At 39.1% G+C, this 27,505-nt stretch overlaps 1 protein-coding gene across 1 annotated transcript in view; it reads right to left on the reverse strand.

Annotated features, from left to right (window-relative positions):
* Positions 1–21,022, reverse strand: part of PPP2R5A (protein phosphatase 2 regulatory subunit B'alpha) — a 62,103-nt gene extending 41,081 nt beyond the window's left edge. The window contains exon 1 of the mRNA XM_066361789.1: positions 20,692–21,022. Coding sequence (XP_066217886.1) covers positions 20,692–20,878 — 187 coding nt within the window. The 5' untranslated portion in view covers positions 20,879–21,022. The remainder of the gene's footprint in view (positions 1–20,691) is intronic.
* Positions 21,023–27,505: the final 6,483 nt, after the last annotated feature.

Consider the following 27,505-nt stretch of genomic DNA (forward strand, 5'->3'; position numbering starts at 1 on the left):
TCTCTCACAATCAATGGAAAAATATTAAAAACATAGAAATACACAAAATACGTTCTCTGATCACAATAAAATGAAGTTGTAAAACAGTAAAAAAATATTGGGGAAACTCACAAATATGTGAAAATTAAAGACACGTCTAAATAACTAATCATTAAAAGAAAAAAGAAAACCAGAAAATACTTTGAGACAAATGAAAATGGTAACACAATATACCAAAATATATGGGACAAAACTAAAGCAGTATTTAGAGGGAAATTTATAGCTGTAAATGAGCATATAAGAAAAAATAAAGACCTGAAATCAATAACCTGACCTTTGCAATTGCAAGGGACTCAGAATAGTCCAAACAATTTATTTTTATTTTTATTTATTGACTTTAGAGACGGGAAGGGAAAGAGACACATCGAAACATTATTTCTGTGCCCTAGCCAAGGACTGAACCGGCAACCTTTTTTTTTTTTAATTAATTAATTAATTAATTAATTTTTTTACAGAGACAGAGAGTGAGTCAAAGAGAGGGATAGAGAGACAGGAACGAAGAGAGATGAGGAGCATCAATCATTAGTTTTTCATTGCGCATTGCAGCACCTTAGTTATTCATTGATTGCCTTCTCACATGTGCCTTGACCGCGGGCCTTCAGCAAACCGAGTAACCCCTTGCTCGAGCCAGCGATCTTGGGTTCAAGCTGGTGGGCTTTTTGCTCAAACCAGATGAGCCCGCGCTCAAGCTGGTGACCTCAGGATCTCGAACCTGGGTCCTCTGCATCCCAGTCCGACGCTCTATCCACTGTGCCACCGCCTGGTCAGGCTGAACTGGCAACCTTTGAGTATCTGGACATCACTAACCAACCAAGCTATCCAGTCAGAGCTAGCCAAAGCAATCTTGAAAAAGAAATACAAAGTACAAAGATTCATACTCCCACATTTCAAAATGTTATACAAAGCACAGTAATCAAGATACTGTGGTACTGATAAAAAAAATAACCATACAATCAATGAAACAGAATTGAGAGTCCAGAATTAAAACTATGTGTTAACTGATTTTCAACCAGGGTACCAAGACCATCTAACGGGCAAAGCAGAGTCTTCAACAAATGGAGCTGTGACAATTGAATAGCCACATACAAAGAATGAATATGATCACTTACATCACATCCCATGCAAATATTAACTCAAAATGGGTCTAAGACTTAAATGTGAGAGCTAAACTATAAAATTCTTAGACAAAAACATAAGGATGAATATTCGTGACCACAGATTTGGGAAAGGTTTCTTAGATATTACACCAAAAGCCTAAGTTCAAGAAAAAACAAGAGGTAATTTGGACTTTTTATCAAAATTAAAAACAATTTAGCCTCAAAGGACACTATTAAGAAAGTGAAAAGACAAAGGGGCTTATATCAAGACTATAAAAAATTCTTACAATTCAATGATAAAATGAAAATTAAAAACAGAAAATGGATCTGAAGAGCCATTTCTCCAAGGAACATACATGAATTGGCCAGATGCTTGATATCATTATTCATTAGAGAAATGCAAATCATAACCACAGAAAAGATACCATTTCATATCCAGCACGATGTCTATACTCAAAAAGGCAGAATAACAAATATTGGTGAGGATGTGAAGAGATCAGAATCCTCATAAACTGGTGATGGGAATGTAAAATGATATACCACAGTGGAAAACAGTGTGGCAGTTCCTCAAGCGATTAAACAGAATTATCATATGACCCAGCAATTCCACTCCAGGTATCCAAGAGAAATGAAAACATACATGCACACAAAAACTTTACACAAATGTTTATGTCAACAATATTCATAATACTCAAAAGGTAGAAACCCAAATGTCTTATCAACTGATAAACGGACAAGTGAAATGTGGTGCTAAAGCCATACAAAGAATAATATGCAACCATAAAAGGAACAAAATACAGACACATGCTACAACATGGATGGACCTTGAAAACATTGTGCTAAATGAAAAGAAGCCAGTAACAAAAACCATACAAAATGTCCAAAACATGGTCATTTTTGGAGATGAGGGGATAGGTTGAGGGGATAGGATGAGGGGACAGGACGAGCGGATAGCACGAGGGGATAGGACGAGGGGACAGGATGAGGGGACAGGATGAGGGGATGAGAGTATAGGATGAGGGGACAGGATGAGGGGATAAGATGAGAGTATAGGATGAGGGAACAGGATGAGGGGATAAGATGAGAGTATAGGATGAGGGGACAGGATGAGGGGATAAGATGAGGGTATAGGATGAGGGGACAGGATGAGGGGATAAGATGAGGGTATAGGATGAGGGGACAGGATGAGGGGATAAGATGAGGGTATAGGATGAGGGGACAGGATGAGGGGATAAGATGAGGGTATAGGATGAGGGGATAAGATGAGGGGACAGGATGAGGGGATAAGATGAGAGTATAGGATGAGGGAACAGGATGAGGGGATAAGATGAGAGTATAGGATGAGGGAACAGGATGAGGGGATAAGATGAGAGTATAGGATGAGGGGACAGGATGAGGGGATAAGATGAGAGTATAGAATGAGGGGACAGGATGAGGGGATAAGATGAGGGTATAGGATGAGGGGACAGGATGAGGGGATAAGATGAGAGTATAGGATGAGGGAACGGGATGAGGGGATAAGATGAGGGTATAGGATGAGGGGATAAGATGAGGGTATAGGATGAGGGGACAGGATGAGGGGATAAGATGAGGGTATAGGATGAGGGGACAGGATGAGGGGATAAGATGAGGGTATAGGAGGATGAGGGGACAGGATGAGGGGACAGGATGAGGGGATGAGAGTATAGGATGAGGGGACAGGATGAGGGGATAAGATGAGGGAATAGGATGAGGGGACAGGATGAGGGGATAGGAAGTTAACAGTGATGGCATATGCAGTTTCTTTTTACCATAATGAAAATGCTCTAAAATTGACTATAGTGACAGCTGCACATTATCTGTGAATGCTAAAAGCCACTGAATTGTGTACTTTAAATGGGTGAATTATGTAAAGTCTGTATCTCAATAAAACTGTTAAAAATAGTTTCATATAAAATATCCAACACACTGCTGAAAGCCAGTAAACATTTAAAAGATCAACTGAGGTCTAAAGAACAAATGACACTAGCCAATAATCTTAAACTTCATTCCACCACAAATATGTACATAACACATGCCTAGAATACCCTTATTTTGTCTTTATACTACCTATACTTATTTATAACACTAAATTTGATAGAAATCTTCATGAAATATGTAAACGAAAACTCAAAAAGCATCACATAGGCCCTGGCCGGTTGGCTCGGCGGTAGAGCGTTGGCCTGGCGTGCAGAAGGCCCGGGTTCAATCCCCGGCCAAGGCACACAGAAGAAGCGCCCATCTGCTTCTCCACCCCTCCCCCTCTCCTTCTTCTCTGTCTCTCTCTTCCCCTCCCGCAGCCAAGGCTCCATTGGAGCAAAGATGGCCCAGGCGCTGGGACTGGCTCCTTAGCCTCTGCCCCAGGCGCTAGAGTGGCTCTGGTCGCGACAGAGCGACGCCCTGGAGGGGCAGAGCATCGCCCCCTGGTGGGAAGAGCGTTGCCCCCTGGTGGGCGTGCCGAGTGGATCCCGGTCGGGCGCATGCGGGAGTCTGTCTGACTGTCTCTCCCCGTTTCCAGCTTCAGAAAAAAAATACAAAAAAAAAAAAAAAAAAGCATTACATAAAACACTAAAGAGGTAGTATTTTTTCAATACAGCTATGTAGTGTTAGTTTTAAGAGTTCACTGAATTAAAAAAAATTAATTCAGTAAAGATAATTTGGCCTGACGAGGCGGTGGCACAGTGGATTGAGCATTGGATTGGGACACAGAGGACCCAGGTTCAAAACTCTTGAGGTCACCAGCTTGAGTGCAGGGTTCCTGGCTTGAGCATGGGATCATAGACACGATGACCCCATGGTTGCTGGCTTGAAACCCAAGGTCACTGACTTGAGCAAGGGGTCACTCTGCTCTGCTACAGCCCCCCGGTCAAGGCACATATGAGAAAGCAGTCAATGAACAATAAAGGAGCCGAGAGGAATTGATGCTTCTCATCTCTCTCCCTTCCTGTCTGTCTGTCCCTCCTTCTCTCTTTCTGTTTCACACACACACACACACACACACACACACACCATAATTTAGAGCAGGGGTAGTCAACCTTTTTATACCTACTGCCCACTTTTGTATCTGTTAGTAGTTAAATTTTCTAACCACCCACTGGTTGCACAGTAATGATGATTTATAAAGTAGGGAAGTTACTTTATAAAATTTATAAAGCAAAGTTATAGCAAGTTAAAGCATATAATAATAATTACTTACCAAGTACTTTATGTCAGATTTTTGCTAAGTTTGGCAGGATAAATATTTATAAAACAACTTACTATAGTTAAATCTATCTTTTTATTTATAATTTGGTTGCTCTGCTACCACCCACCATGAAAGCTGGAACGCCCACTAGTGGGCGGTAGGGACCAGGTTGACTACCACTGATTTAGAGTTTTCTCTTATAAAGTAATTTTGCTGGAACTGTCTCAAATCTTACCAGAAAAATCTAGTCTATATTCATTTATCTCAGGACGTCAAATACCAAGCAAAAGTACATTGAAATTTTAATACAGTCATTATCATAAAGCCTTTCTCTTCTTGTCCATTTTCATAAAGTCAACGTAATAAACTTAAGGATAACAAAATTATTTCATGTTGTTCATTGTTAATACTTTTTACATCTAAGAATAAATAGTTTGAAGTACCTGGTGTCATAATTTGTAAGTTTTATAGGTATAATTTTCCTTAAAGGAAAAAAGATACCATATTCCCAATTACTGCTGCTCACATATTTGGAATCTGAAGTAGGATCTCATATAGGATTCACGCTACGAATTACAGAACAAGCACTGTATCATAGCAACCCAGCAATACCACTACAGTGACACGCTGAGGATGCAATCCAAGATTCTAATTTAAGAAGCTGGCACAGAATATAGGACATGTAGCTTTTTCTGGCATTATCCCTAGAACATTAATAACTAAGAATCTAAAATCAGCTTTCATTTGAAACTTTAAAAGATCAAGCTATTATAAAGTAACAATAGAAACATTTATTAACAAATGATTCACAGCACTGTAACTAAATATAACAGTTAAGGATCTATGATTTAATTAAAATTGAAAATTGTAGGGAAAATTGTAGATGTCACATTTTAGGAAATTTGAATTCATATAACCTGCATATCTAATACATAAATGTTATATATATTTCTTTTTAGCAAGAGAGAGAAAGAGATAGACAAAAAGGGAGAGAGATGAGAAGCATCAACTAGTAGTTGTGGCACCCGTTTTTTTTTTTTCAATTGTTCATTGCTTGCTTCTCATATGTGCCGGGAGCAAGGCCCTCCAGCTGAGCCAGTGATCCCTTGCTCAAGCCAGCAACCTTGGGCTTCAAGCCAGAACATGAAATCATGTTGATGATTCCAGGGCTCAAGCCTGCAACCTCAGGGTTTGGAACCTGGGACCTCAGCATCCTAGGTTGACTCTCTATCCACTGTCTTACCACAGGCTAGGCAAAATGTATATTACTATCTTAAGAAAATGCCCAGAATAGTATCTAAAATTTTCAAGAGTGTAAGTACTTCCATGCTTTAATAAATTACTATTCATTCACATGTGAATACACCCACAGCTATTGTATTGCAGAATGATTAAAATACATTGTTCAATTTTTATTTCAAAAGAAATAAATGTGTTATCTTTTGTATTTAAAAATCTCTTCTGATAAGGTAGAAAAGAATAACAAGAAATAAAGATTAGTTAATGGGGCATGTTATATTAGGAAGCAGAATATTGAAAAACTCTCTAAGTAACATAAATGGAACATTTGTGTTATCTGCTTAATTCAATTTGAATATAAAACCCGCTATTCATTAAATAAAACAGGTTTTCAGAAGGATCTTTGTTTTTCACTTGGGACGTTCAGGGAACAAGAAATATTACACAGAACTTTATAGATGGAATGGAGGGCTCTAGTTATTTTCAGTTTTGATGGCTGTGAGGTGGGTTCCATCTTAAAGCTACTCCTCCCTGTAACTCCTAAGAAACACTTGCTACCATGTTAAGGAAAAGGATTACTGTACATACTCTAACAAGGTTTTTCAAGCTTCTAATAAGGTTTTTCAGGGACAAAGATCTACAAACACCCCACTTCCCTCCACCACTAGACCATAGATGGGATTCAAGGAGGTAGCACTAGTGGTTGAGAATCTAAGAACCCTGAAATTATAGTATACAAAATACTGTATATGATATTTTCTGAAATGACACGTTCCTTTAAATGGATTTTCTAAGTGAGCCATCTATAACTCCCCTAAAATGAAATACTAGTACTCCTAGAAATTACTTCCCCTCCTTTTAATATAAGGAATATTTATAATCAAGGTTTAAAATTATTTGATTCAGTATTTCCAGAAAAAAACTTTATTCAGAAACAATTCTAAATTAATTTTAATTTATTTCAGAAATATGCTATTTATAATATCCTAGTAATGTAAAAACAGTAAGTTTACAGAACAGCATATATTATATGATCCCACTGATGGAAAAATACAGGAAGATACTCAAAATTTTAAGAGAAATTTCCTCTGGCTGGGGATTTTTATTTTCCATCTTTGTAAGATTCTTTTTTGACTTGTTTTTTACAGTGAATCTGTAAGTTTTTACAATTAATAATAAGCCATTATAAGTGAAATAGGATAATGAAGTATATGACATTTCTCAGTGTATAGTCTTTAAATGAGTTTATTTTAGAAAACCATGAAAACAGACTAACTCATGACTCACAGCAAGTATTGTATCCTAAAATAGTAATTCCTATTCCACAGAACTTACTTTTATAGATCTTAAAAACATATGTTGAGCCTGACCTGTAGTGGCGCAGTGGATAAAGCGTCGACCTGGAAATGCTGAGGTCGCCGGTTCGAAACCCTGGGCTTGCCTGGTCAAGGCACATATGGGAGTTGATGTCTCTAGCTCCTCCCCCCCGTCTCTCTCTCTCTCCTCTCTCCCTCTCTCCCTCTCTCTTTCTCTCTCTCTCTCCCCTCTCTAAAATGAATAAATAAAATTAAAAAACAAAACAAAACATATGTTATGTGTAAGGTCACCTAGGTCCAAATTAAAAACAGAATATCCAAATATATGAAATACTAAAACCAGTGTCTGGATATTTGGTAGCTAGGAAAAAGCTGAGTTATTTTTACCTTTCCTACATTAACGACTGAACTTTCCCAATGAAGACAGTCTGACTGAAATTCAAATGCACCCTAGCTGAAAAGTACTTCATTGTTACAGTTGATACTACATTTCCACTTTGGATTCAAATTTAGGTTGATTCATTCACTGGAAACAGAAATGTATGTGGAAAACTAAAAACTACTTCAATAGATGACATGTCTAATTTCAATTTTTCTGGCGGTTTTAGCAGAATACAGTCAAGTGATAAAAGAATTAGCCCAACTGACTTCTATACTCAAGTCTCAGTCATCTTGACCTAATTTATTTTCTGCCCTTGAATTGGAAAATAATGATCAGAAAGACCATGCTACGCTAACATGGCCATAGTTTTTGTTTGTTTGTTTTTAGCAATAGAGAGATGGACAGACAGGGACAAACAGGAATGGAGAGAGATGAGAAGCCTCCATTCTTTGTTGTGGCACCTTAGTTGTTCACTGACTGCTTTCTCATATATGCCTTGACTAGGGGTTTCCAGCCAAGCCAGGGACCTCTTGCACAAGCCAGCAACCCCTTGCTCAAGCCAGCAACCTTTGGGCTCAAGCTAGCAACCATGGGGTAATGTCTATGATCCCATACTCAAGCTAGCAACCCAGTGCTCAAGCCGGATGAGCTGGTGCTCAAGCTGGTGACCTTGGGGTTTTGAACCTGGGTCCTCAGCATCCCAGGCGATACTCTGTAACACTGTACCACCGCCTGGTCAGGCTAACATGGCCATAGTTGGTTTTTGTTTTTGGCTTTTTCCCCAAAAAAACTGTATAAATAGCTTGTATAAAGGAGGACTGAAATACACCTATCATTTCCAAAAGAGAAACAAAAATAGTCTGATCAAGTCTTCATATTCCATAATTCCTTAAAACTGTTAACCACAGATTATAACTTAAACTGTGTAGCCACTCCAAATAATAAATCTAGCTCTGACACAAATGTTCTGAGTGATTAAAACAGGGGTAGTCAACCTTTTTATACCTACAATCCACTTTTGTATCTCTGTTAGTTTAGTAAAATTTTCTAACCGCCCACCGGTTCCACAGTAATGGTAATTTATAAAGTAGGGAAGTAACTTTACTTAATAAAATTTATAAAGCAGAGTTACAGCAAATTAAAACATATAATAATAACTACTTACCAAGTACTTTATTTCAGATTTTCACTAAGTTTTGCAGAATAAATCTTTATAAAACAACTTATTATAGTTAAATCTATCTTTTTATTTATACTTTGGTTGCTCCACTACAGCCCACCATGAAAGCTGGAACGCCCACTAGTGGGTGGTAGGGACCAGGTTGACTACCACTGGATTAAAAGTTAATTCACCTCATTTCTTAGTATGCATTCATAAGACAAATGTTTCCAATAAAACTTTTACATTACTTAAAAATGGAGAAATTGTGCTGAGAGATCTCAAAGATCAATAAAGCATGTTTATATCAGAAGAATTTAAGAATTAAAGATCCACTGCCTTAAAAATTATTTTTTAAAAAACCCTATTTTCAATACTGGCCTACTTGCCCAGTACTTAAAAGAAATCAGTACTTTGATAAGGTTTTCAATTACAGATAGTTCTCCTTTGCACTGTTAGAAAACATAGTGCTAATTTTGCTTTAGTGCAGGCAATACACATCTGCAATTTAATATTATGGAGGAAGAATTAATAACCAATCAAGATATTGAGTTATAAATGACTTGCACAAAAATAAAACCTACCTGTTTTGGTTTCTTCATCAAAATGCTAAGTTTAGGTCTACAGTATATGTAAACATTACTTAGTTATAAATCATTATAGAATTGTGAATTATTGCATGGCACAACATGGTGTTTTTCTATAAATCAACTGAATAGCTTTTGCTTCATTATTTCATTTAATAAACATTAAAACCAAGCACTGACTACTTAAATGCCAAGGCAGAAAATACAGATCTCAGGTCCTGGAGCTCTTAACTTACAGGAAGGGAGAGAGATGAAAAGCATCAATTAAATAACTCTAAACTTACTCATGCACTTGTCCCAACATATTTTGTGGTCCCTCTCACACATACACCATCTGGTGTGCACAAGATATTCCACTGAATAGGGAATACATTCTCCCAATTTGGCCAGAAGAGCAAGTGGCCAACATCCCAAACTATGGATATTTTCTTATACTCAAAAATCTTGTAGTTCATGTTTAGAAGTCACAGAAACTACCAAATGGGCACTCAGTGACTCATACATCCGAAAGTCTATTTGACATTTATATGTGGGTTTCCAAAAAACATCTCAAATTTGAAATTTCCAAAATGCAACTCTGGACTTTACATCTGGTTCCATCTCTAATTTTTCCCTTCTCAGTAGTTGCTGGTAGATCAACCTGCCCAGTGGTCCACACTAAAACACGTGTGAATATCCTGTTTCCTGTCTTTCCTTCTCTATTTCCTCCCCCAAACAGTTCATTAAGAAGTCCTATCTAAGATATACCTTAAATACATCTCCTTTTCTCATTCTCTACTGCTACTACCCTAGCCTAAGCCATACTGTGTCTCACCTAGCTTATTAAAATAACCTCCAGCTGGATAGCTCAGTTGGCTAGAGCATATCCTGAAGCACAGAGGTTGCCAATTTGATCCCTGGCCAGGGCACATACAGGGACAGAGCAATATTCCTATCTCTGTCTCTCTCCTTTCTTCTCTAAAATAAAAAATAAACATTTAAAAACAATAAAATAAATAACTTCCTAATAGGCCCTCCTCTAAAAAATCCTGTTCTGTTACAATCCATTCTCCACACAGCTAGAGTGATGTATTTTTTTTAATGTCAAGTTTCCTGAAATAGATGTCCATACTTACTGACTTGGCTTTCACAATTTCCATTCACTCCTCACCTTACAGAAATTTCAAGGCTATTAATTCTCTAAAATGCCTCTCAAGTCACCCATGCTGCCTGAAGACTATCAAACCCATGGAAACTTTTCAGTTCTTATATATTTGACTTGTCAACAGCTTTTTTTCATTGTTACTAGCCCAGATCCCCATTTTTAAAAAGATTCTCTTCCCTTGAGACTGCCTTGACTCTACTCTCTCCTGTCTTCCTTTGCCTCCATTCAAGCTGTCTCTCTTGCCTGGTGGCAAGCTGTCTCTCTTCCTTTTCCTTTGATCAACATCTGAATAACGGTATTCCTTAGTATCCTCTCATTCTATACATTTTTCAGTAGGCAGTTGCTTTGTATTTGCATTGCTTCAAATGCCACCTTCAATCTAAAGAATACCAAATTATCTCTAGCACAGGTCTTTCTATATAGCTCCAGACCCAAATATCGAACTTCATAATAGACAACTTCACTTCCGTTTCCCACAGGCATTTCAACATTCCAACAATGAAGTATTATTTCCTCCTGTCTGATTTTCCTCTTTTCCCCTTTCAGTAAAATTGCTATCATACGCTTTAACTGCCCAAGTTGGAAACATATCATCATTGATTCTTCCCTCTCACCAAGGCCTGCCTGTGATACCACTCTGTCCCTACTTAGGCAAGGTCTCCTTCATCTCGTTTGGATTACTGTGCCAGCATCCTAACTAATGTTCTTCATTCCCATTTCTCTGTACCCTCTTCATACAACTGTTAGGAATAAACACAGTATGAAGAATCAAGAGTATAACCTATCTCCTAATTGTTGCTCCAGTCTCTTCTCTAGCCAGTTCCCTATTATAAGACTCTGTATCACCGTCCCATAGACTGCTGGCAGTTCCCAAAATATGCTATGCTCACTTACTTACCTCTGTGGCTGCACACCCTATCCTTTAGGTGGACCAGTGGTCGGCAAACTCATTAGTCAGCTGAGCCAAATATCAACAGTACAACGATTGAAATTTCTTTTGAGAGCCAAATTTTTTAAACTTAAACTATATAGGTAGGTACATTCCTTATGGAGGTAGTGCCCGTACGTGGTATTTTGTGGAAGAGCCACACTCAAGGGGCAAAAGAGTCGCATGTGGCTCACGAGCCACAGTTTGCCGACCAGGGTCTTAGACCAAATCTGTCTTTTAGCTTTTGGTTTACCTTTAACTTTCTCCAGGAAACTTTCCCTGATCTCTAACCTCACATACCAAAACTGGGTTGGGTTCCTTAAATGCTCCCCTAGCCTCTTACTGCTCTTAGAACACTTACTACACTAATTTAAACTGCCTGCTTTCATATCTATATTCTCCACTAAACTAGAATCTCCTAATTTCAGAAGAAAATATAATCATTTTACTCCCTTTACTAAGTTTTAATCTCTACAATGGTTCGCCTAAATTTTAACGACTGTGGGCACCAAAGAGAAGAAAATATTTCTGTACTAGATTTTGAAAGCAAATTTATACATCTAGTTTCACAACAGACAAAAAAAATTTTTTCCAGGGGCCAATTAAAAGAAAAAAAGACAGTGCAAGTTTTCTTAAAAGGCAGATACATTTTTTTTTTTTTTTTTTTTTTTTACAGAGACAGAGAGAGTCAGAGAGAGGGATAGACAGACAGGAATGGAGAGAGATGAGAAGTATCAATCATCAGTTTTTCGTTGCGGCTCCTTAGTTGTTCATTGATTACTTTCTCATATGTGCCTTGACCATGGGCCTTCAGCAGCCCGAGTGACCCCTTGCTCGAGCCAGCAACCTTGGGTCCAAGCTGGTGAGATTTTGCTCAAACCAGATGAGCCCGTGCTCAAGCTGGTGACCTCAGGGTCTTGAACCTCGGTCCTCAACATCCCAGTCCGAGGCTCTATCCACTGCGCCATCGCCTGGTCAGGCACAGATACATAATCTTACAGAAGTTGTATCTTATTTTACTTATGACTTCAACAGATGTTTATCTCTAGAAAAGTCTATCTGAAAAATGTTAACCCTCCCCCAGTTTTGCTAAATTAAAATTCAGAATTTATAACACAGACTATCTCATCTCTTTTACTTTATCAATTTAAGGCATGGGATTAATGAGTTCAAATAATCATCAACTTCTAATAATAGCTACAGTTCTAGAATAATCTTTACCAATGAGTGTGGGGAAAAAAGTCAAAACCAATTAAACAGTGAAAGTATGTATAAGGTCTACCGGAAAGTTCTGTCCATTTTTGGAATAAAACAAAATACAAATTTAAGATTTAGTATTCCTGAGCTACAAGTTCTAAGTTTAGTCATTAAAAAGTTCTTGTTTCAAACAATCCAATAAAAAAATGGGAAGAAGACATAAATAGACACTTCTCCCAGGAAGAGATACAAATGGCCAACAGATATATGAAAAAATGCTCAGCTTCATTAGTTATTAGGGAAATGCAAATCAAAACTACAATGAGATACCACCTCACCCCTGTTAGATTAGCTATGATCAACAAGACGGGTAATAGCAAATGTTGGAGAGGCTGTGGAGAAAAAGGAACCCTCATTCACTGTTGGTGGGACTGTAAAGTAGTACAACCATTATGGAGGAAAGTATGGTGGTTCCTCAAAAAACTGAAAATAGAACTACCTTATGACCCAGCAATCCCTCTACTGGGTATATACCCCAAAACCTCAGAAACATTGATACGTGAAGACACATGTAGCCCCATGTTCATTGCAGCACTGTTCACAGTGGCCAAGACATGGAAACAACCAAAAAGCCCTTCAATAGAAGACTGGATAAAGAAGATGTGGCACATATACACTATGGAATACTACTCAGCCATAAGAAACGATGACATCAGATCATTTACAGCAAAATGGTGGGATCTTGATAACATTATAAGGAGTGAAATAAGTAAATCAGAAAAAAACAAGAACTACATGATTCCATACATTGGTGGAACATAAAAATGAGACTAAGAGGCATGGACAAGAGTGTGGTGGTTACCAGGGGTGGTGGGAGGGAGGACAGGGGGAGAGTTAGGGGGAGGGGGAGGGGCACAGAGAACTAGATAGAGGGTGGCGAAGGACAATCTGACTTTGGGCGAGGGGTATGCAACATAATTTAATGACAAAATAACCTAGACATGTTTTCTTTGAATATATGTACCCTGATTTATTAATGTCATCCCATTGCCATTAATAAAAATTTATTTAAAAATTAAAAAAAAAAAAAAAAAAGTTCTTGTTTCAGATATTTAGTCTTTTTAGCTATTAAGTTTGTTCATTAAGCAAAATCTGAGAGAATATTTAAGAGCTTAAAAAAAGTTTAAAGAAAGCTTCCCTCCATATCTAAAAGAAAGCTTCACTGATGAAATAACAAGATAACTATTAATGTGGAACAAGAGTGAAATCAATTTAGAACAAAAGGTTAAACTACAATGACTTCTGTGGTTCCATGCAGCACTGAAGGGCTCCAGTAGATATAAATCACAGTAAGGTTATAGTAGGAGCAATTACCATCACCATTCCAGTAGGAGGAGTACGTTCCCAAGAAATTTCTTGCTTTCAGGATTGAAGTTAGAAATACGTTCTCTGAATTTTATCATGGGAGCCTATCACATTCAGCAAAATGCCCCCACTCCAATCCCTAAAAAATCATAATAGATTTCTTTTGGAAGTCAGATCAAAATTGCAGGATTTTGAAAATTCATCATTACTCACTCCAAAAGCCTAGATTAAAAAATTCCTTTAAGGAAAAATTAAAAAAGACAAACATAAGTAGGTCTGAAGTTGCTTACTAGTCAATAACCTGCTCAGATAAGTAGAATTTATTTTGCATAAACCTAGTCTGTCTTGTAAAATTCTTTCAGCGAAGTGTTTAGGTTCCTTGTTACATAATAATGCACTAAAATTATATATTTGAAATCTGCTCCTTTCATCTCCTTCAAAGACATCCTTACAAATAAAGATTGAACTTCAAATTTAGAAATTACTGCAAACTAATTAAGTCAATGTATTCAATGTTTATATAAACATGTCCATATCTGGGAGTCAACCCATTACTATTACTTTTCCACACAAACCTTACCCAATACCTTTCCTAGCAAGAAATCTATTAATAATGTTACATGTCACTTAAACCAATCATTTGCAAAGTACAAATAGAAAAGCAAGCAATTCCTGTTTTAATTGCAATTAAATTCCAGAATTGATTTACTTTAAAATCTTGAACCAGATTTAGGCACAAATATATTAACACAACAAAACAGACCATCCTGCTGGTAGGAGCACCAACACCACTGAAAGAAGCACAATCAATACTTGGGAAGAGGAGGAGGTAGTGAAGGGAGGAGGGCCAGAAGACAACCTTTATCAAAACAGTGATTCAGTCTACATGACCAGTTTATTATGCATAGCATAGAATACAGTGCTTTGTAACATGGCCTGTGAAAACACAGATGACTTTTTTTGTGTGTGTGCCGACTGGGGATCAAACTCGCAACCTACAGATGACTTCTTTCACAGAAATTTTACGACCTTATTCTGGAGAGAGAACACATCACTACATTAACAACTAAACGCTGGCTCAAAACAATAAACAAGTACAGGTATTATTCAAACTTGTTAGCAGAAAGGCCAAAGACAAAATTGGGATATGCATGGAATATAAGTGGCCCCGGATCTTTGATGTTCTACCCTTGATAAAAAGCTGTGGTCAAGATCAAGATGATAGTAGTGAAAACACTCTGGAGAAAAACATTTCTTAATCCTAAGTAAATACAAGGCATGTCCCAAAACAGCTAAATTCAAGAATAGTACATTTAATACCTAATATTCAACACAGTAGTAATAGTAGTTTTAGATCTTCAAGAGTCAGAACAATGCTTTGAGCATATAGCAAATACCAGTTTTATACTCCAAAGCGACTGGAATCATCATACTACCCTATATAATGGTATTAAAATGAGGTGAACCTATCATATATTCTTACTTTTACTCGACAGCTCAGCCACAGCTCCAAAAAAACACAAAGAAAAACTGACCACCTAGTATCAAGTGATAATAGCTGAGTTTTAATTATGATAATAACTACAGCAAAAGCCAACAGAATCATTTCATCATACCTAAAAACTCAAGAATCTTGGACAGCACTAACCACTTCAGAAAGCAGCTGATCAGCCACAGGGGGCAGCAAAGTTAAGAGTGAAAAGTAAATAGCGGGAAGTGAGGTGAGAAAAGGAAATGTTGATAAGGTGGGAAATGAGCTATTAATACGAGAGAGAAAAGAACAAAGTCTTAATTAATAAACTAAATCAATAGATAATGCTAAACTAGTGATTCTCAGCCCTGGCTGCACAGTAGAATCACCCTAGGAGCTTTTAAAAACACGAATGCCTGGATTTTACTTTAGGCCAATTAATTTAGAATCTCTCAAGGGTAAACAATTTTTTTAAAGCTCTCCGAGTGTAAAGCAAGGTTTGAAACCCAAAGTGCTAATTCATCTTTGTAATTTTATCAAGGGAAAATGTTATTCTTACCAGTAACAAGGATTAAGGTGGAGTTCAAAGGGGCTAAACAAATAGCCCAAAGCAACTGAGTCATCAATGATGTAGAAAGACAACTCAAGTCAGCTATTTATTTACAGGTGGTGCTCTATCTTAATGACCACACTATTTTAATAAATACATTTTATTATATTATCACTTTATTCAATTAGACATTTCCAAAAATAATCAAAATTCAATTAAGAATAAGAGGATGTAATAAAACTGGGGGAAAGAAATCTGACCCTAAATAGGAATTCTGAAGATACTAAATTAGACAAAAATGCCTTTCCTTCATGTGAAAACCTGCAATGGACACTATGTCAATTTTTCTAAGAAGAGTATCCCAAAAAATTTTTAAGAAATTACAAAATAAGTCTTCCAGGAGAAATATGGCATTACTTCCAGAAAATAGTCCTAACATGTTACCTCCTTTTTTGTAAACAAACTTTAACATTCAGATGAATTTCAACTTTCATTTAGTGTCACTTGGATTACAAAAAGAGATTTGGGGCTTAGATGGATATTAACTTTGAGAAGATCTATAAAACTTAAATGTTGAGTTTGTAGTGTTTTCCCCTGACAAAATAGTTAAGATAGTTATGAAACTTCAGATCATATCAATGTTCTTGTCCCAGTTACCCTAAAAGACCACATAATTTAAGGGAGGGGGATTTTTTCTCCTTAAGAGTAATAAACAAGGCACTTTAAACCAACACCACTGTTACTGGCCTCCAAAATTACAGTGGGACCCCATTCTTCACCTCATTTGAAGGCGACCTCACTCTCAAAAGCAGCTTCATTCAGTTGTTATTTACTGGCTGTCTCTTATGAGAAATACACATCTACACACTTCTACTGGTTAATTCCATTTCTCTGCTTGGTAAAAACTTTTTCAATATTTTAAAGAGTCCAACTCTACCCCACTTCCATACTTATGCTGAAAAATGTTACAGCTTCACTTCATATAAATCATATCTGAAAACTGATTATAAATGAAATCATACTGTGAGTACACTACAAAAGTTTACTATTTATGTGAACCCTTCACTTAAAAAATATTTTTAATCTGGGTTTTCAAACATTAAAGAGAATAGAAGCTAACATTCTTTTACTGCCTATTTTTAGGCACTTTAATTACATTATTTCACTTAATCCCCACAATCCTGGGGAGATAGAAGGTATTATCCCCATTTTACAGATAAGAAAAACAATTCAGAAAGATTAAAAATTTGCCTGTGACTCAGGACTGACCCCAATGACCCAACTCTTTCGATTATACTGCTTCAGATTTTTAAAAAATTGGTTAACAGCAACAATACTAAAATCATTTAACCTGGGTACCAGTGTCAGTTGCAACACTTTCCAGATAAATAATTACAGGCCTGAAACTAAGTTAAGGCTCAATTTTCTCATGGATAAAATAGGAATTATATTTGTCTTATACAGAGTTACCAGTATGACCCAGTGAAATACAATATTTGTAAAAATGCACTGAGCTGTGGATTGTCACACAACAGTAGGTGTGAAACCTTAGTAGATGTAATAAAACAAGAAATACGAGGGATGAAGACTTACATACCTTTGGACTGTTTCACTTGTGAAGAGTTATAATAACAACAAAAAAGCAAAATAATTAGTAAATGCTATTCTGTATTCTATAAATGTACTACTTTATCAAACCAACCCTTCAGACTTAAAATAGGTTAAACATATTGAAAAACTTCCTACTGTAGACCACAGATTTTTTAAAAGTTAAAAGTTTCCTAACTGGCCCTAAACAGGTGGCTCACCAGATAAAGCATCCTCCCTGCGCTCCAAGGACGTGGGTTGAATCCCCGGTCAGGACATGTACAATGAAAAGCAATCAATGAACACACAACTAAATGGAACAACTAAGTGGCATGAGTTGATGCTTTTTTGCTCTTTCTCTCTCATTCAACCAATGGAAAAAAATGTAAAATAACAAATAAATAAATAAATAAAACATTTAATGTTTCCTGTTGGTTACCAATTTAATGTAGAAAATTAAGTCCTATATTAACATAAATTTAAATACAGAAAAAATGATTAAGATGCTCCTACTTTTGTTTTCTACTACCTTGTTCTCAGAGGAGCTTATAGAATATAAGAAACTTAAAAAGTGTTTTGAAAAAAACATTTAAGCTATACAATATAATAGTTTAATTTTCAGGACTCATATGAGTTTCTCATTTAAAAAAAAATTTTAACAAGGCTTATTTTTAAATATTTTCTATAGCGAAACAGAGAATTTACTCTGACCATTTTCACCATTAAAATCCTGCAGCACACTTACTAAATGATTTAGCACAAACTACTAATAAATGGAAAAAAATTTTTGGTTAATTCTTACGCATAGCAGGCTTTGAGGAAAATAGGCACCTTTCCTGTTTAGATCCATGTGGACAATATGTAACATAAGCAGGTTGGTAAAAACATTTGAAAGATCTTGGATGCCCACAGATATCTAAATCGCTCCATCGTAAGATTATATTTCAGAGCAGGAAAAAAATTCTTTCATACATATACTAAAGGACCTTCCACTGGTTTTTGTTATGGCCACAAATGGAAAAAACTACACGATAGTAGTAGAAAAAGCACACGATACTGTGGTATCAATAATACTACCAAAGTACTGAGTGAAGCAACTGAATTTTTTAAAAATCACTTTTAATTTTGGCATCTGGAGTAAAAGTATTTTTCCTATTAGGGGAAACCCAGGTAAGAATCTCAATTTCCTCAATCATATTTGCATAAATTATATTTTCATGCAAAATATATAGAATTAATCTAAAGTTCCACTTTTCTTGTTTTCTCTACTAGTGACCAAAATACTACAAATACAACATTCAGTGTCACCTTCAACTTGTTAAACTAGATACCATATAACTTAGATAATTACTGACTTTGCTTGTTTTTGCCAGGCTTTTAAAAACAAACTGTATTAAAACTGCATCTCCTGGCTTGAATCAACCATGTTTAATATTCAATTAGTTGTAGTAAAGTAAATATATTAATAAAGACAATACCAGAACCACAATACCTTACTAAAAAGCAAATTAAATAAATACAAAAGAAAACTGCTAGCATTAAGCCTTCAAATTGTAAAAATAATTCAACAATTTATTTTTACTTTAAGAGTATTTTATTAAAGCTGGGGAGAGTGAAACAAGGAAGGCCTTAGAACAGAAGAAGCAACAGAAGACAGCCTAAATAGGAAGACAGCCTACACAGGATTGCTTTGGCTCTCGAAAACGTTATAGGAAAGAAATGAGCCTAGCCAGGGCTGCTTTGGCTCTCTGGAAAGTTAGAGAAAAAGGGGCCTTGGGAACAGGTTCAGGGGGTTAGCTGGGGACCACCTGCTGCTGCCTGCCCCGGGGGTCCCTTACAGTAGGAGATACACACCTGAGGGGGAAGAGGAGGAGGGAGGGAAAGCAAAGGTGCAGGCATGCTCCTGGGAAGGAGAGCTCGCCAATAATTCGACAATGAAAAAATCAACAATATACGTGTAACTATGTTGTAATTCAGACTTAAAATCCATGAGTAGCAAGTCAACATCCTAATAGGTAAGATGATACTTTTATAGCTATGACATCACTCAAGAATTAAATGGTAATGCCTACCATTGTGGTTTACCACTGACTACAATGTATCAAGTTCAACAACTTTTGTATGCGAAAAAGCAAGTGATAAATGCAATAACACAGGCAACACATATCTTAAATAAAACCTTTAAAAAGCCAGTTGGAGTCTGGCCATAGGATGCTCTTGATTTAGAAGCACCCCAAGAGGCAGGGCCATGTAGGATCTGAATGGGGTTCCAGAGCTATTGTATGTAGGTCAACTGTGATTTGATCTGGGGTTTTCTTTAGACTCCTAGCCAAACTAAGACTGTATTCATAGCCCCAAAGACAAATCAGAACCAGATTGGCCTTGAAGAGGATAAATGGATTGAAAAATCTGCTGAACATTTATCTATTTTAGTAAATACTTTAATTTCCTGATATTGCACAACAGATGATCTAGATTTCTATTAGGTGTCTTTCGTCGAAAATCTGTTTTAAATGTCTAGGAGTATTATCACTTTGTTCCATGATGACTTCGATCTCATAAAAAAACGGAGACATTAAAATAAAATTAAAAGGTAGTCATTCATAAAGATTAAACTAGAAGATCAGGAAACAATTTATTTAAAAGCCTCTAAACTTAGTGGAAAAAGTAAGTGAGCCAAGTTGTCCTGCAAGGCATAAGGCACGGATACCAATCTGAATTACGGTCCAAACCGCCCAAGTCCCCGGAATCACTCACGGCCCGGCGGACTAAGTGCTCGTCCCGTCCCGCACGCAGCACTATCTACCCCTTTGCCCGGCTTCCAACCTACCGCTTGTGTCTTCTCAACGCACATTCAGTCAGCCGGGTCTCTGGGCCAGACGCTAACATTTAAACCTAACGACCCAGTTCATAAGACACTGACTTAAGGCCAGACTTTTAGGCTCTTTCTTTCTAAATCTATCCAAAGGCCCGAGGACCCTTAGCCGTTGTCTGCATTAGGCTCCCGGGTCTGCAGGACTCTTAGGAACAATCAATGGGAAGGATGGAGGGAGGGAGAGGGTGGTTCGGGCGCTTGTAATGGGAAAGTAGAGGACGGGACGAGAGCGTCCGCAGAGGTGGGTCCCGGGACGTGGAGGTCGGAAGGTTAGGCCGGGAGAGCCAGCCCGCCCCGCGGGACGCCCTGGGAGAGCTCCAGCTACGAGGGCAGGTGAGCGAGCGCGCAGGTGGGGAGGGCTGCACGGCTCTCCCCGGGTGGGAAGAGCTCGGGGCGATCGGCGAGAAGCCAGGCTGCGACTCGCACCGGCAAACCTGTTGGAATCGGGGCGGGGGCGCCAGGCACGGTGGAGAGCACGCCCCGCGCTGCCAGCCCCGCCGGGCAGGCGCCCCGGGAGGAAACGGCCCGCCGGGCGCTCCCCCGGGCTGCTTACCCTTCAGCTGGGGCAGGGGGTGCAGCTCTGCCTGGCTGCCCTGGCTGCGGAACTGCGACGAGCCCTGGGAGCGCTTCTGCCTCAGCGCCTTGCGCACCGATTTCCGGGTGAAGCCGTCCACTTTCTCCGAGGCCGAGATGGCGGCGCTGGCAGCCCCCGCCGCCGGCGGCGGCGGCGGCGACGACATCTCCGCGGCCCTGGCGCTTGGCAGCTCCGGCTGCTGCTTGCACGGAACGGGCGGCGGCGGGAGGAGGCGGAGGTCGCCCCGTGCCCCCGGCCACACCGCCTTCCCGCTCCCGGGCGCCGCGGAGCTGCTCCTCGCGGCCCGCCAACGCCTCACGGCCGCATCGCAGCGCCGGAGGTTCCTGGTCCCCGCCGCGCGGCGGGCTCCCGGGGCTGGCGGCGGCAAGGGCGGGGGCGGAGGCGGGCAAAGAAGTTGTTGACTCCCGGCGCCGAGGGCGGGTGGAAGGGAGCCTGAAGTTGGGACAACTGAGGCGAGGGCGTGCGGACGCGGAGCGCGCCCCTCGTCCCTTCAGGCCAGGTCGCCGGCCAGCCGGCCAGCACTTCAGTGTCCGCTGCCAGCGCAGCCCGCCCTCCCTGGAGCCTCCTCCCGAGGCGCTGCCATCGCGGGTCCCTTCCGAGCCACCGCTGCGGTGCCCGCTCTTCCCTGTCAGCGCGGCCCCCTCATCTCCCGTGGCGGTGACCCGCCGCCCGGGCTCTGGGCGCGCACACTCGCGCTCCTCGCAGCGCGGAGCTGTCCGGCCCCCCTCCCCCACGCGCCCTTCCGCCGCCCACACAGAACCCCCAGCGAGCGTCCGCTACAACTTGAGAAGGTGGTGGGGACGCGCAAGGGGGGAGCGTGTGTGCGCGCGTGCGCGCGCGCCGGGGCGTGGGGCCCCTGGGCGGGGCCTCCCGAAGGGTGGGAAGGGAGGTGATTGACAACTTCCGCGGGGTTCCGCCAGCCTCTCGGAATACTCGGGAGGGAGTAGTGGGTGGGAAAGCATGCCAGCTCCTTCGGCCAATCGCAGAGCTAAGCGGCAGTAACGCGGTGAGCCGTGGCCTCTTGGAAGGTGGTTCAAGCTGAGAGATTTGGTAGAGGAATGGGGCGTGGTTGTGTGACGGACTTCGGTTACAACCAATCGTAAGTGAAGACGGCGAGCAGAGCGCCGCTTGCGTCACAACGGCGCAATAAATTTTCTTGGAAGGGGAAATGGCCCTCCACCAGTGGGCGTGTTTGTACGCTTGCGCGACAGCTCCCTGCGCTAGTTGCTCTCCTGACAGCTTATGAGAAGACCAGAAAACTTAGAGGGGCTAGTTTAGAGAGCAAAATAGCATGCCCTTTCCATTCCCTCTTTCTGCTGGCCAATGAGAAACTGAAGCGACTGGTGAGGAACTTGAGCGTTGGGGCGGGAAAAAGCGCCCAGTGTTACATCACTGAAGAGAGGCGTGGCAAAGAGAGGGTGGGGAACCAGCAGTGTGGGCAAAGGAGCTGGCAAAGGAGACCGGGGAAGGCAAGGTAGTGAGCTCCTCCAATCGGAGTGAGGTACTGGACTCCTGGGCGGGCCTTGGAGCCTCGCTGACCTTAAGCCGCGTAATTGGTAGGTGCAAAGTGAATTTGTAGCTAGCTTTCGAGTTGCTCGGGTACAGCAGTTCCCCAAAACTATTCTCTCGCCAGGCTTGGGCAATCTGGTCTTTACTACAAAGATTTCGCCAGATCTACACCCTCCAAGAAGAGGTTTCTTATGTCATCTCAGTATTCCTCTGATTTTCACCCCTTGTTCAGCCAAAGACTTTCAACTAGGACAGAAAGAGTACAAATTTACCCATCAGTGGTTCGTGGATTTGGGGCTTGCCATTTACTCTTACTGAGATCTTTTCCTTGGAGAGTCCGTCTAGACAGGTATAGGTCATCTAGTTTTTAGTGCAGTGTTTTCCATATAATGATGCTTAATAAAAATAAGTGAGTGTTATATGAGAAGTAACACAAAGAGAACCAATTGTTCTCGCTCTACCCTGTTATAAGATCCTCATTACCCAAAGTACAGAAAGTACTAAACGAAATTCAGAAATCGGCTTGTCATTTACATAAATATAGTTAAACACTTGTGGAGTAAGAAGAGTATCAAAATCATTAAGCCTAAATTTAAGCCTAGAAAATGAAAGTAAATAAGTGAACTGAACAGTCTGTCTCCCTTTGACTTGGCAATTTTGTGCTGGTCCTCCCAAATCTTCATTCCTTTCTGGTAAACTCCAGACCTTTACCCTTCTTCATAATTAAAATAGCTGCCATGTATTTAAGCAAATTACCTGATACATATGTACAGAAGATTCCAACATTGGGTAGGAAGTTGGATTCTAGATCTAGAACTAAATTACTACCTTAAAATATTTCCTTCCTCAGATTCCGAGTGGTGAAATTGTACACAGTCCTCCCAGTCAAGGAGGTTGAAACCTCAGCAGCATCTTTGACACCTTTCTGTTATCCAGTCAGTTTCCAGCCCGTGTAGAATGTATCTTCACAAATGTTCAGACCAGGACTTCTTTACAGTTTACACAACCGACCACCAAACAGTTCAGGGCTTTCAACCTCATGGCCAAGTCAATCTTTAAAAGTGCCGCTTTTCATTTTTCCAAAGAAGACATACGGATGGCCAACAGGCACATAAAAAGATGTTCAATATCACTAATTACTAGAGAAATGCAAATCAAAACCACAATGACATATCATTTCACACCTGTTAAAATGGCTATCATCAAAAAGACAAGAAACAAACCCTGGCCGGGTAACTCAGTTTGTTAGAACATCATCCGATATACCACTGTTGCAGGTTCGGTCCTAGGTCACTGCACATACAAGAATCAACCAATGAGTGCATAAATAAATGGAACAACAAATCGATGTGTCTTTCCTTTCTCTCTCTAAAAATCAATACTACTACTACTAATAATAAAGACAAGAAACAAGTGCTGGAGAATATATGGAGAAAAGGGAGCCCTTGTGCATTGTTGGTAGGAACGTGAATTAGTACAGCCACTATGGAAAGCAGTATGGGAATTCCTCAAAAAATTAAGAATAGAACTACCATATGATCCAGCTATTCTACTTCTGGTTATTTATCCGAAGAATATAAAAACACTAATTTGAATATACACGTACACCTATGTTCATTGCAGTTTTATTTACAATAGATATGGAGACAACCTAAATGTCTGTTGAGAGATAAATGGATAAAGATGTGGCATTATATACAATGGAATGCTACACATCCATAAAAAAATGAAAACCTGCCATTTGCAACAGCACGGATGGACTTTGAGAGTATTATGCTAAGTGAACTAAGTCTGATGGAAAAAGACAAATACAGATTTCACTCATAATAAATACAAGAACAAAACAAAAAATAAAAGAACAAACTCAGAGGCAGACAACAGGTCAGTGGTTACCAGAAGGGGGGATTTAAGTGGGGGTGAAGGGAGTAAAGGTGGTCAATTGTGTGGTGATGGATGGAAACTACACTGTTGGTGGTGAGCACAATGTGGTATATACATGTCAAATTATACTGGTGTACACCTGAAACTTATATAATGTTATAAACCAATCTTACCTCAATTAAAAAATAGTTTTAAAAACCACCATTTTCATCTTATTGGCACATTTGAAGAACCAAGCACTCAGCACCCAAGAACAGAGTCCAAGTTTGAGACTCTTCTCAGTCTAACTCCTAGCTATCTTTCCAGGCATAAGTCCTACCATGTTCCTACACAGATTCATTTTTTTAGTTCAGACATCATTCCATACTGATCCCCTAAAAGTTGTTAGGCTTTCTTGACCCTCATGTTCCAACATCTTGAAATCTGTTTTTTTCCTATCTTGTTGAAATCAATGTTTTCTTCAACTCCCAGCTCAACATCTATTTTTGATGAAGGCATTCATGATAATCTGGCCAGAAGTGATGCCTCCCTTCTTTAGATTATCTACATCAGTCACAGTGCCTGTCATCACATATCATATATGCTCTTTCTCCCTTGAAAGTTGAAAACACCAAGAGGAAAAGAACTTAGTTATTTTACACCTCTGTATCCCCCACTAAGCACAGGATAGATATGCAGTACATAATCTCATTTTTACTTATCAGAAGCAAGTATTCTGAAAGTATTGTCATTGGATTACCTACTTTAGAATCCTCTGAGGTGTCATTTAAAATGCATGTTTCTGGACCTGACCCCAGACACACAGAATCAGAACCTATGTGAAAAGCACATATTTTCAATAAGCTCCCGGCATCATTTTTATGTAAATAAAAGTTTATAATTACTATTCTCTAGTCATCTGGATGTTATTAAAAATTATAGACATCTATAAGTTAGGTAAAATACTTTTTATATAAAGAGAATTTACTTAGGATAAGAAGGGGAAATAACAGAAAACAAACCAATAGACTAAAGCTGAAATTCATAGTGAAATATGATAGCTATTTACATATTGGAAAATACCTACTGAATTGAATAGATAAAAAGTTGATACTAGAAACAAGTTGCTGGAATGTTTAGACCCAGAAAACTGTCTGGGTTTTCTGAAATGGCCTCTTGGGGAAGAATTTTGAGCCCAATTTTAAAAAGAGTGAGTTGAAAGGTGAGAAGAGAAAATATGTCATTCCAGATTCAAATCACCAAACATTTGGGGGGAGATGGAAAGAATGATAGCCCCTGAATCAAAAGGCCTGACTTAATTATTTATCAATAGTGTGATTCTGTGAAGTCACTCACTCTCTTCAGAGCCTTAGTTCCCACATTTGTACATCAGGAAACAATCAGCAAATGGCCTTCTTTATAAGGTTGGCATGAGATTTTTTAAAAATAATTTTTAATCAATTTTTTATTGATTGATTTGAGAGAGAGAGACAAACACCAACCTGCCATTCCACCCATCCACACATTCACTGGTTGACTCTTGTATGTGCCCTGACCAGGGATCGAACCCAAAACCTTGGCATGTTGGGACAAAGGCATTCATGATAATCTGGCCCAAGCCAACTGACAAAGCACTAACCAACTGACTAACCTGCTGGGGTCTGAGATTTGTTGTTTTTTTTTAAGACTATTTTTTTCCTCCATTATAGTGCCTTGTTTTCTTTCTTAGTGTTTATTTTATTGATTTTAGAGAAAGAGGAAAGGAGAGAGAGAGCGAGACAGAAACATTGATCTGTTCTTGTATGTGCCCAGATCAGGGATCGAATTTGCAACCTCTGCGCTTCAGGATGATGTTCTAACCAACCAAGCTAAGGCTGTTTTCTTTGTCTGTTTGTTTGTTTTTTTAAATTTTATTTATTAATTTTAGAGAGAAAAGAAGGAAGAGAGAAACATCAGTTTGTTGTTTCACTTATATATGTATTCATTGGTTTATTCCTATATGTGCCCTGACCAGGTAATCGAACCCACAACATTGGCATATCAAGATGATACTCAAACCAACTGAGCTACCCAGCAAGGGCTATATATTTCATCACCTGAACAAGTTAGGAAATCACTGCTCTAGACTTCAGGAAACTTCCAGAGATCCCAGAGTTCTTATATGTTTATTCATTTTTATTCATTCATCCACTATTTTATTAATTAATTCACTCGTAACAGATATTTACATATGCATCCTATACATCAATAGAATATAAAAATTGAAAGAAAAGAATATGAGTACAGGTTGGGTTTGGTCAAGTTGGTATGACCCCAGGTAGACCAAGAAGGTCCTTTTCACAGGCCATTTATTTATTTTTAACATATCTTATAGGAGACTTTTGTTTCTACATACAATGAGATCTTACTAATAATTTGTAACGTTAGTCATCAAAGCTTATTGAAATTTGGTTTTCGTAAACTAAGCTCAGTGCTTTTCTAGGTTTTTTTTTAAGGACTTCAATTCTGTGTTGTCTTTCTGGACACTGTTTAAGCACACATGTGCAAGATGATTAATATTCCTGAAACTTTCAGGAAGGGTCCGTTGTTAACAGGGCAAGATCAATAGTCATGATTTTCAATTGCTACCATTTTTGCTTTTTAATTATTAATTACTTTTAATTATTATTATTAGTAGTAATTTTACTAGTAACTAATTATTATTAATTATTTTTAATTATTAATGTACAGTTAAGCTGAACATTATTAAATCAGTTTGTTGTAGGCTCTTGGACAGGCTATTGTGTTGATCAACCAGGACCTTAGAGCAGGTCAGCAGCAGTAGAAACGGTTAGGTTAAAGATTTATTTTGGAGGAGTACATAGGATTTGCAGAGGGATTGAATGTGGGCTGTTGGCACAGCAGAAATATTATTAATTTTCCCAAAACGTGGTGGTGTATTTATACTTTATGATTATCACCAAATCCTTTTTCTTTAGTTGTGAGATCTTTTGCCCCATCTAATTATAAATGTCCGATAAACCCTGGTGTACCTGGTGTACCTAATCTTTTACCTGTATAGATGAGGAACTAGGATATAGTTTGAAGGGGAAAGGGCTCATCTCATGCCTTATCTTCCTGTCCTTGCAAAATTGGACTAAAAAGCTTGATGCTGCCAAACTCTTCACACTTTAATTAAACCCTGCAAGCATTTTTTCAAGTGTCTTCTGGGCCAGGCAATATGCCAGACACTAAGAATGAAAAGATAAATAAAGCGTGGACCTTACAATTTAGTGAGGAGAGACGATGTAAACAATGATCAAAGACTATATGGTCGATCGACCTCTGCCACTGCTGCCACCGCCACAACCTCCGGGGAAGAGAGGAAGCAGGCGAGGAGCCCACGTCAACTGCCACTCAAGTC

This window comes from Saccopteryx leptura, chromosome 2 (genome assembly GCF_036850995.1).
Source record: "Saccopteryx leptura isolate mSacLep1 chromosome 2, mSacLep1_pri_phased_curated, whole genome shotgun sequence".
Lineage (NCBI taxonomy): Eukaryota > Metazoa > Chordata > Mammalia > Chiroptera > Emballonuridae > Saccopteryx > Saccopteryx leptura.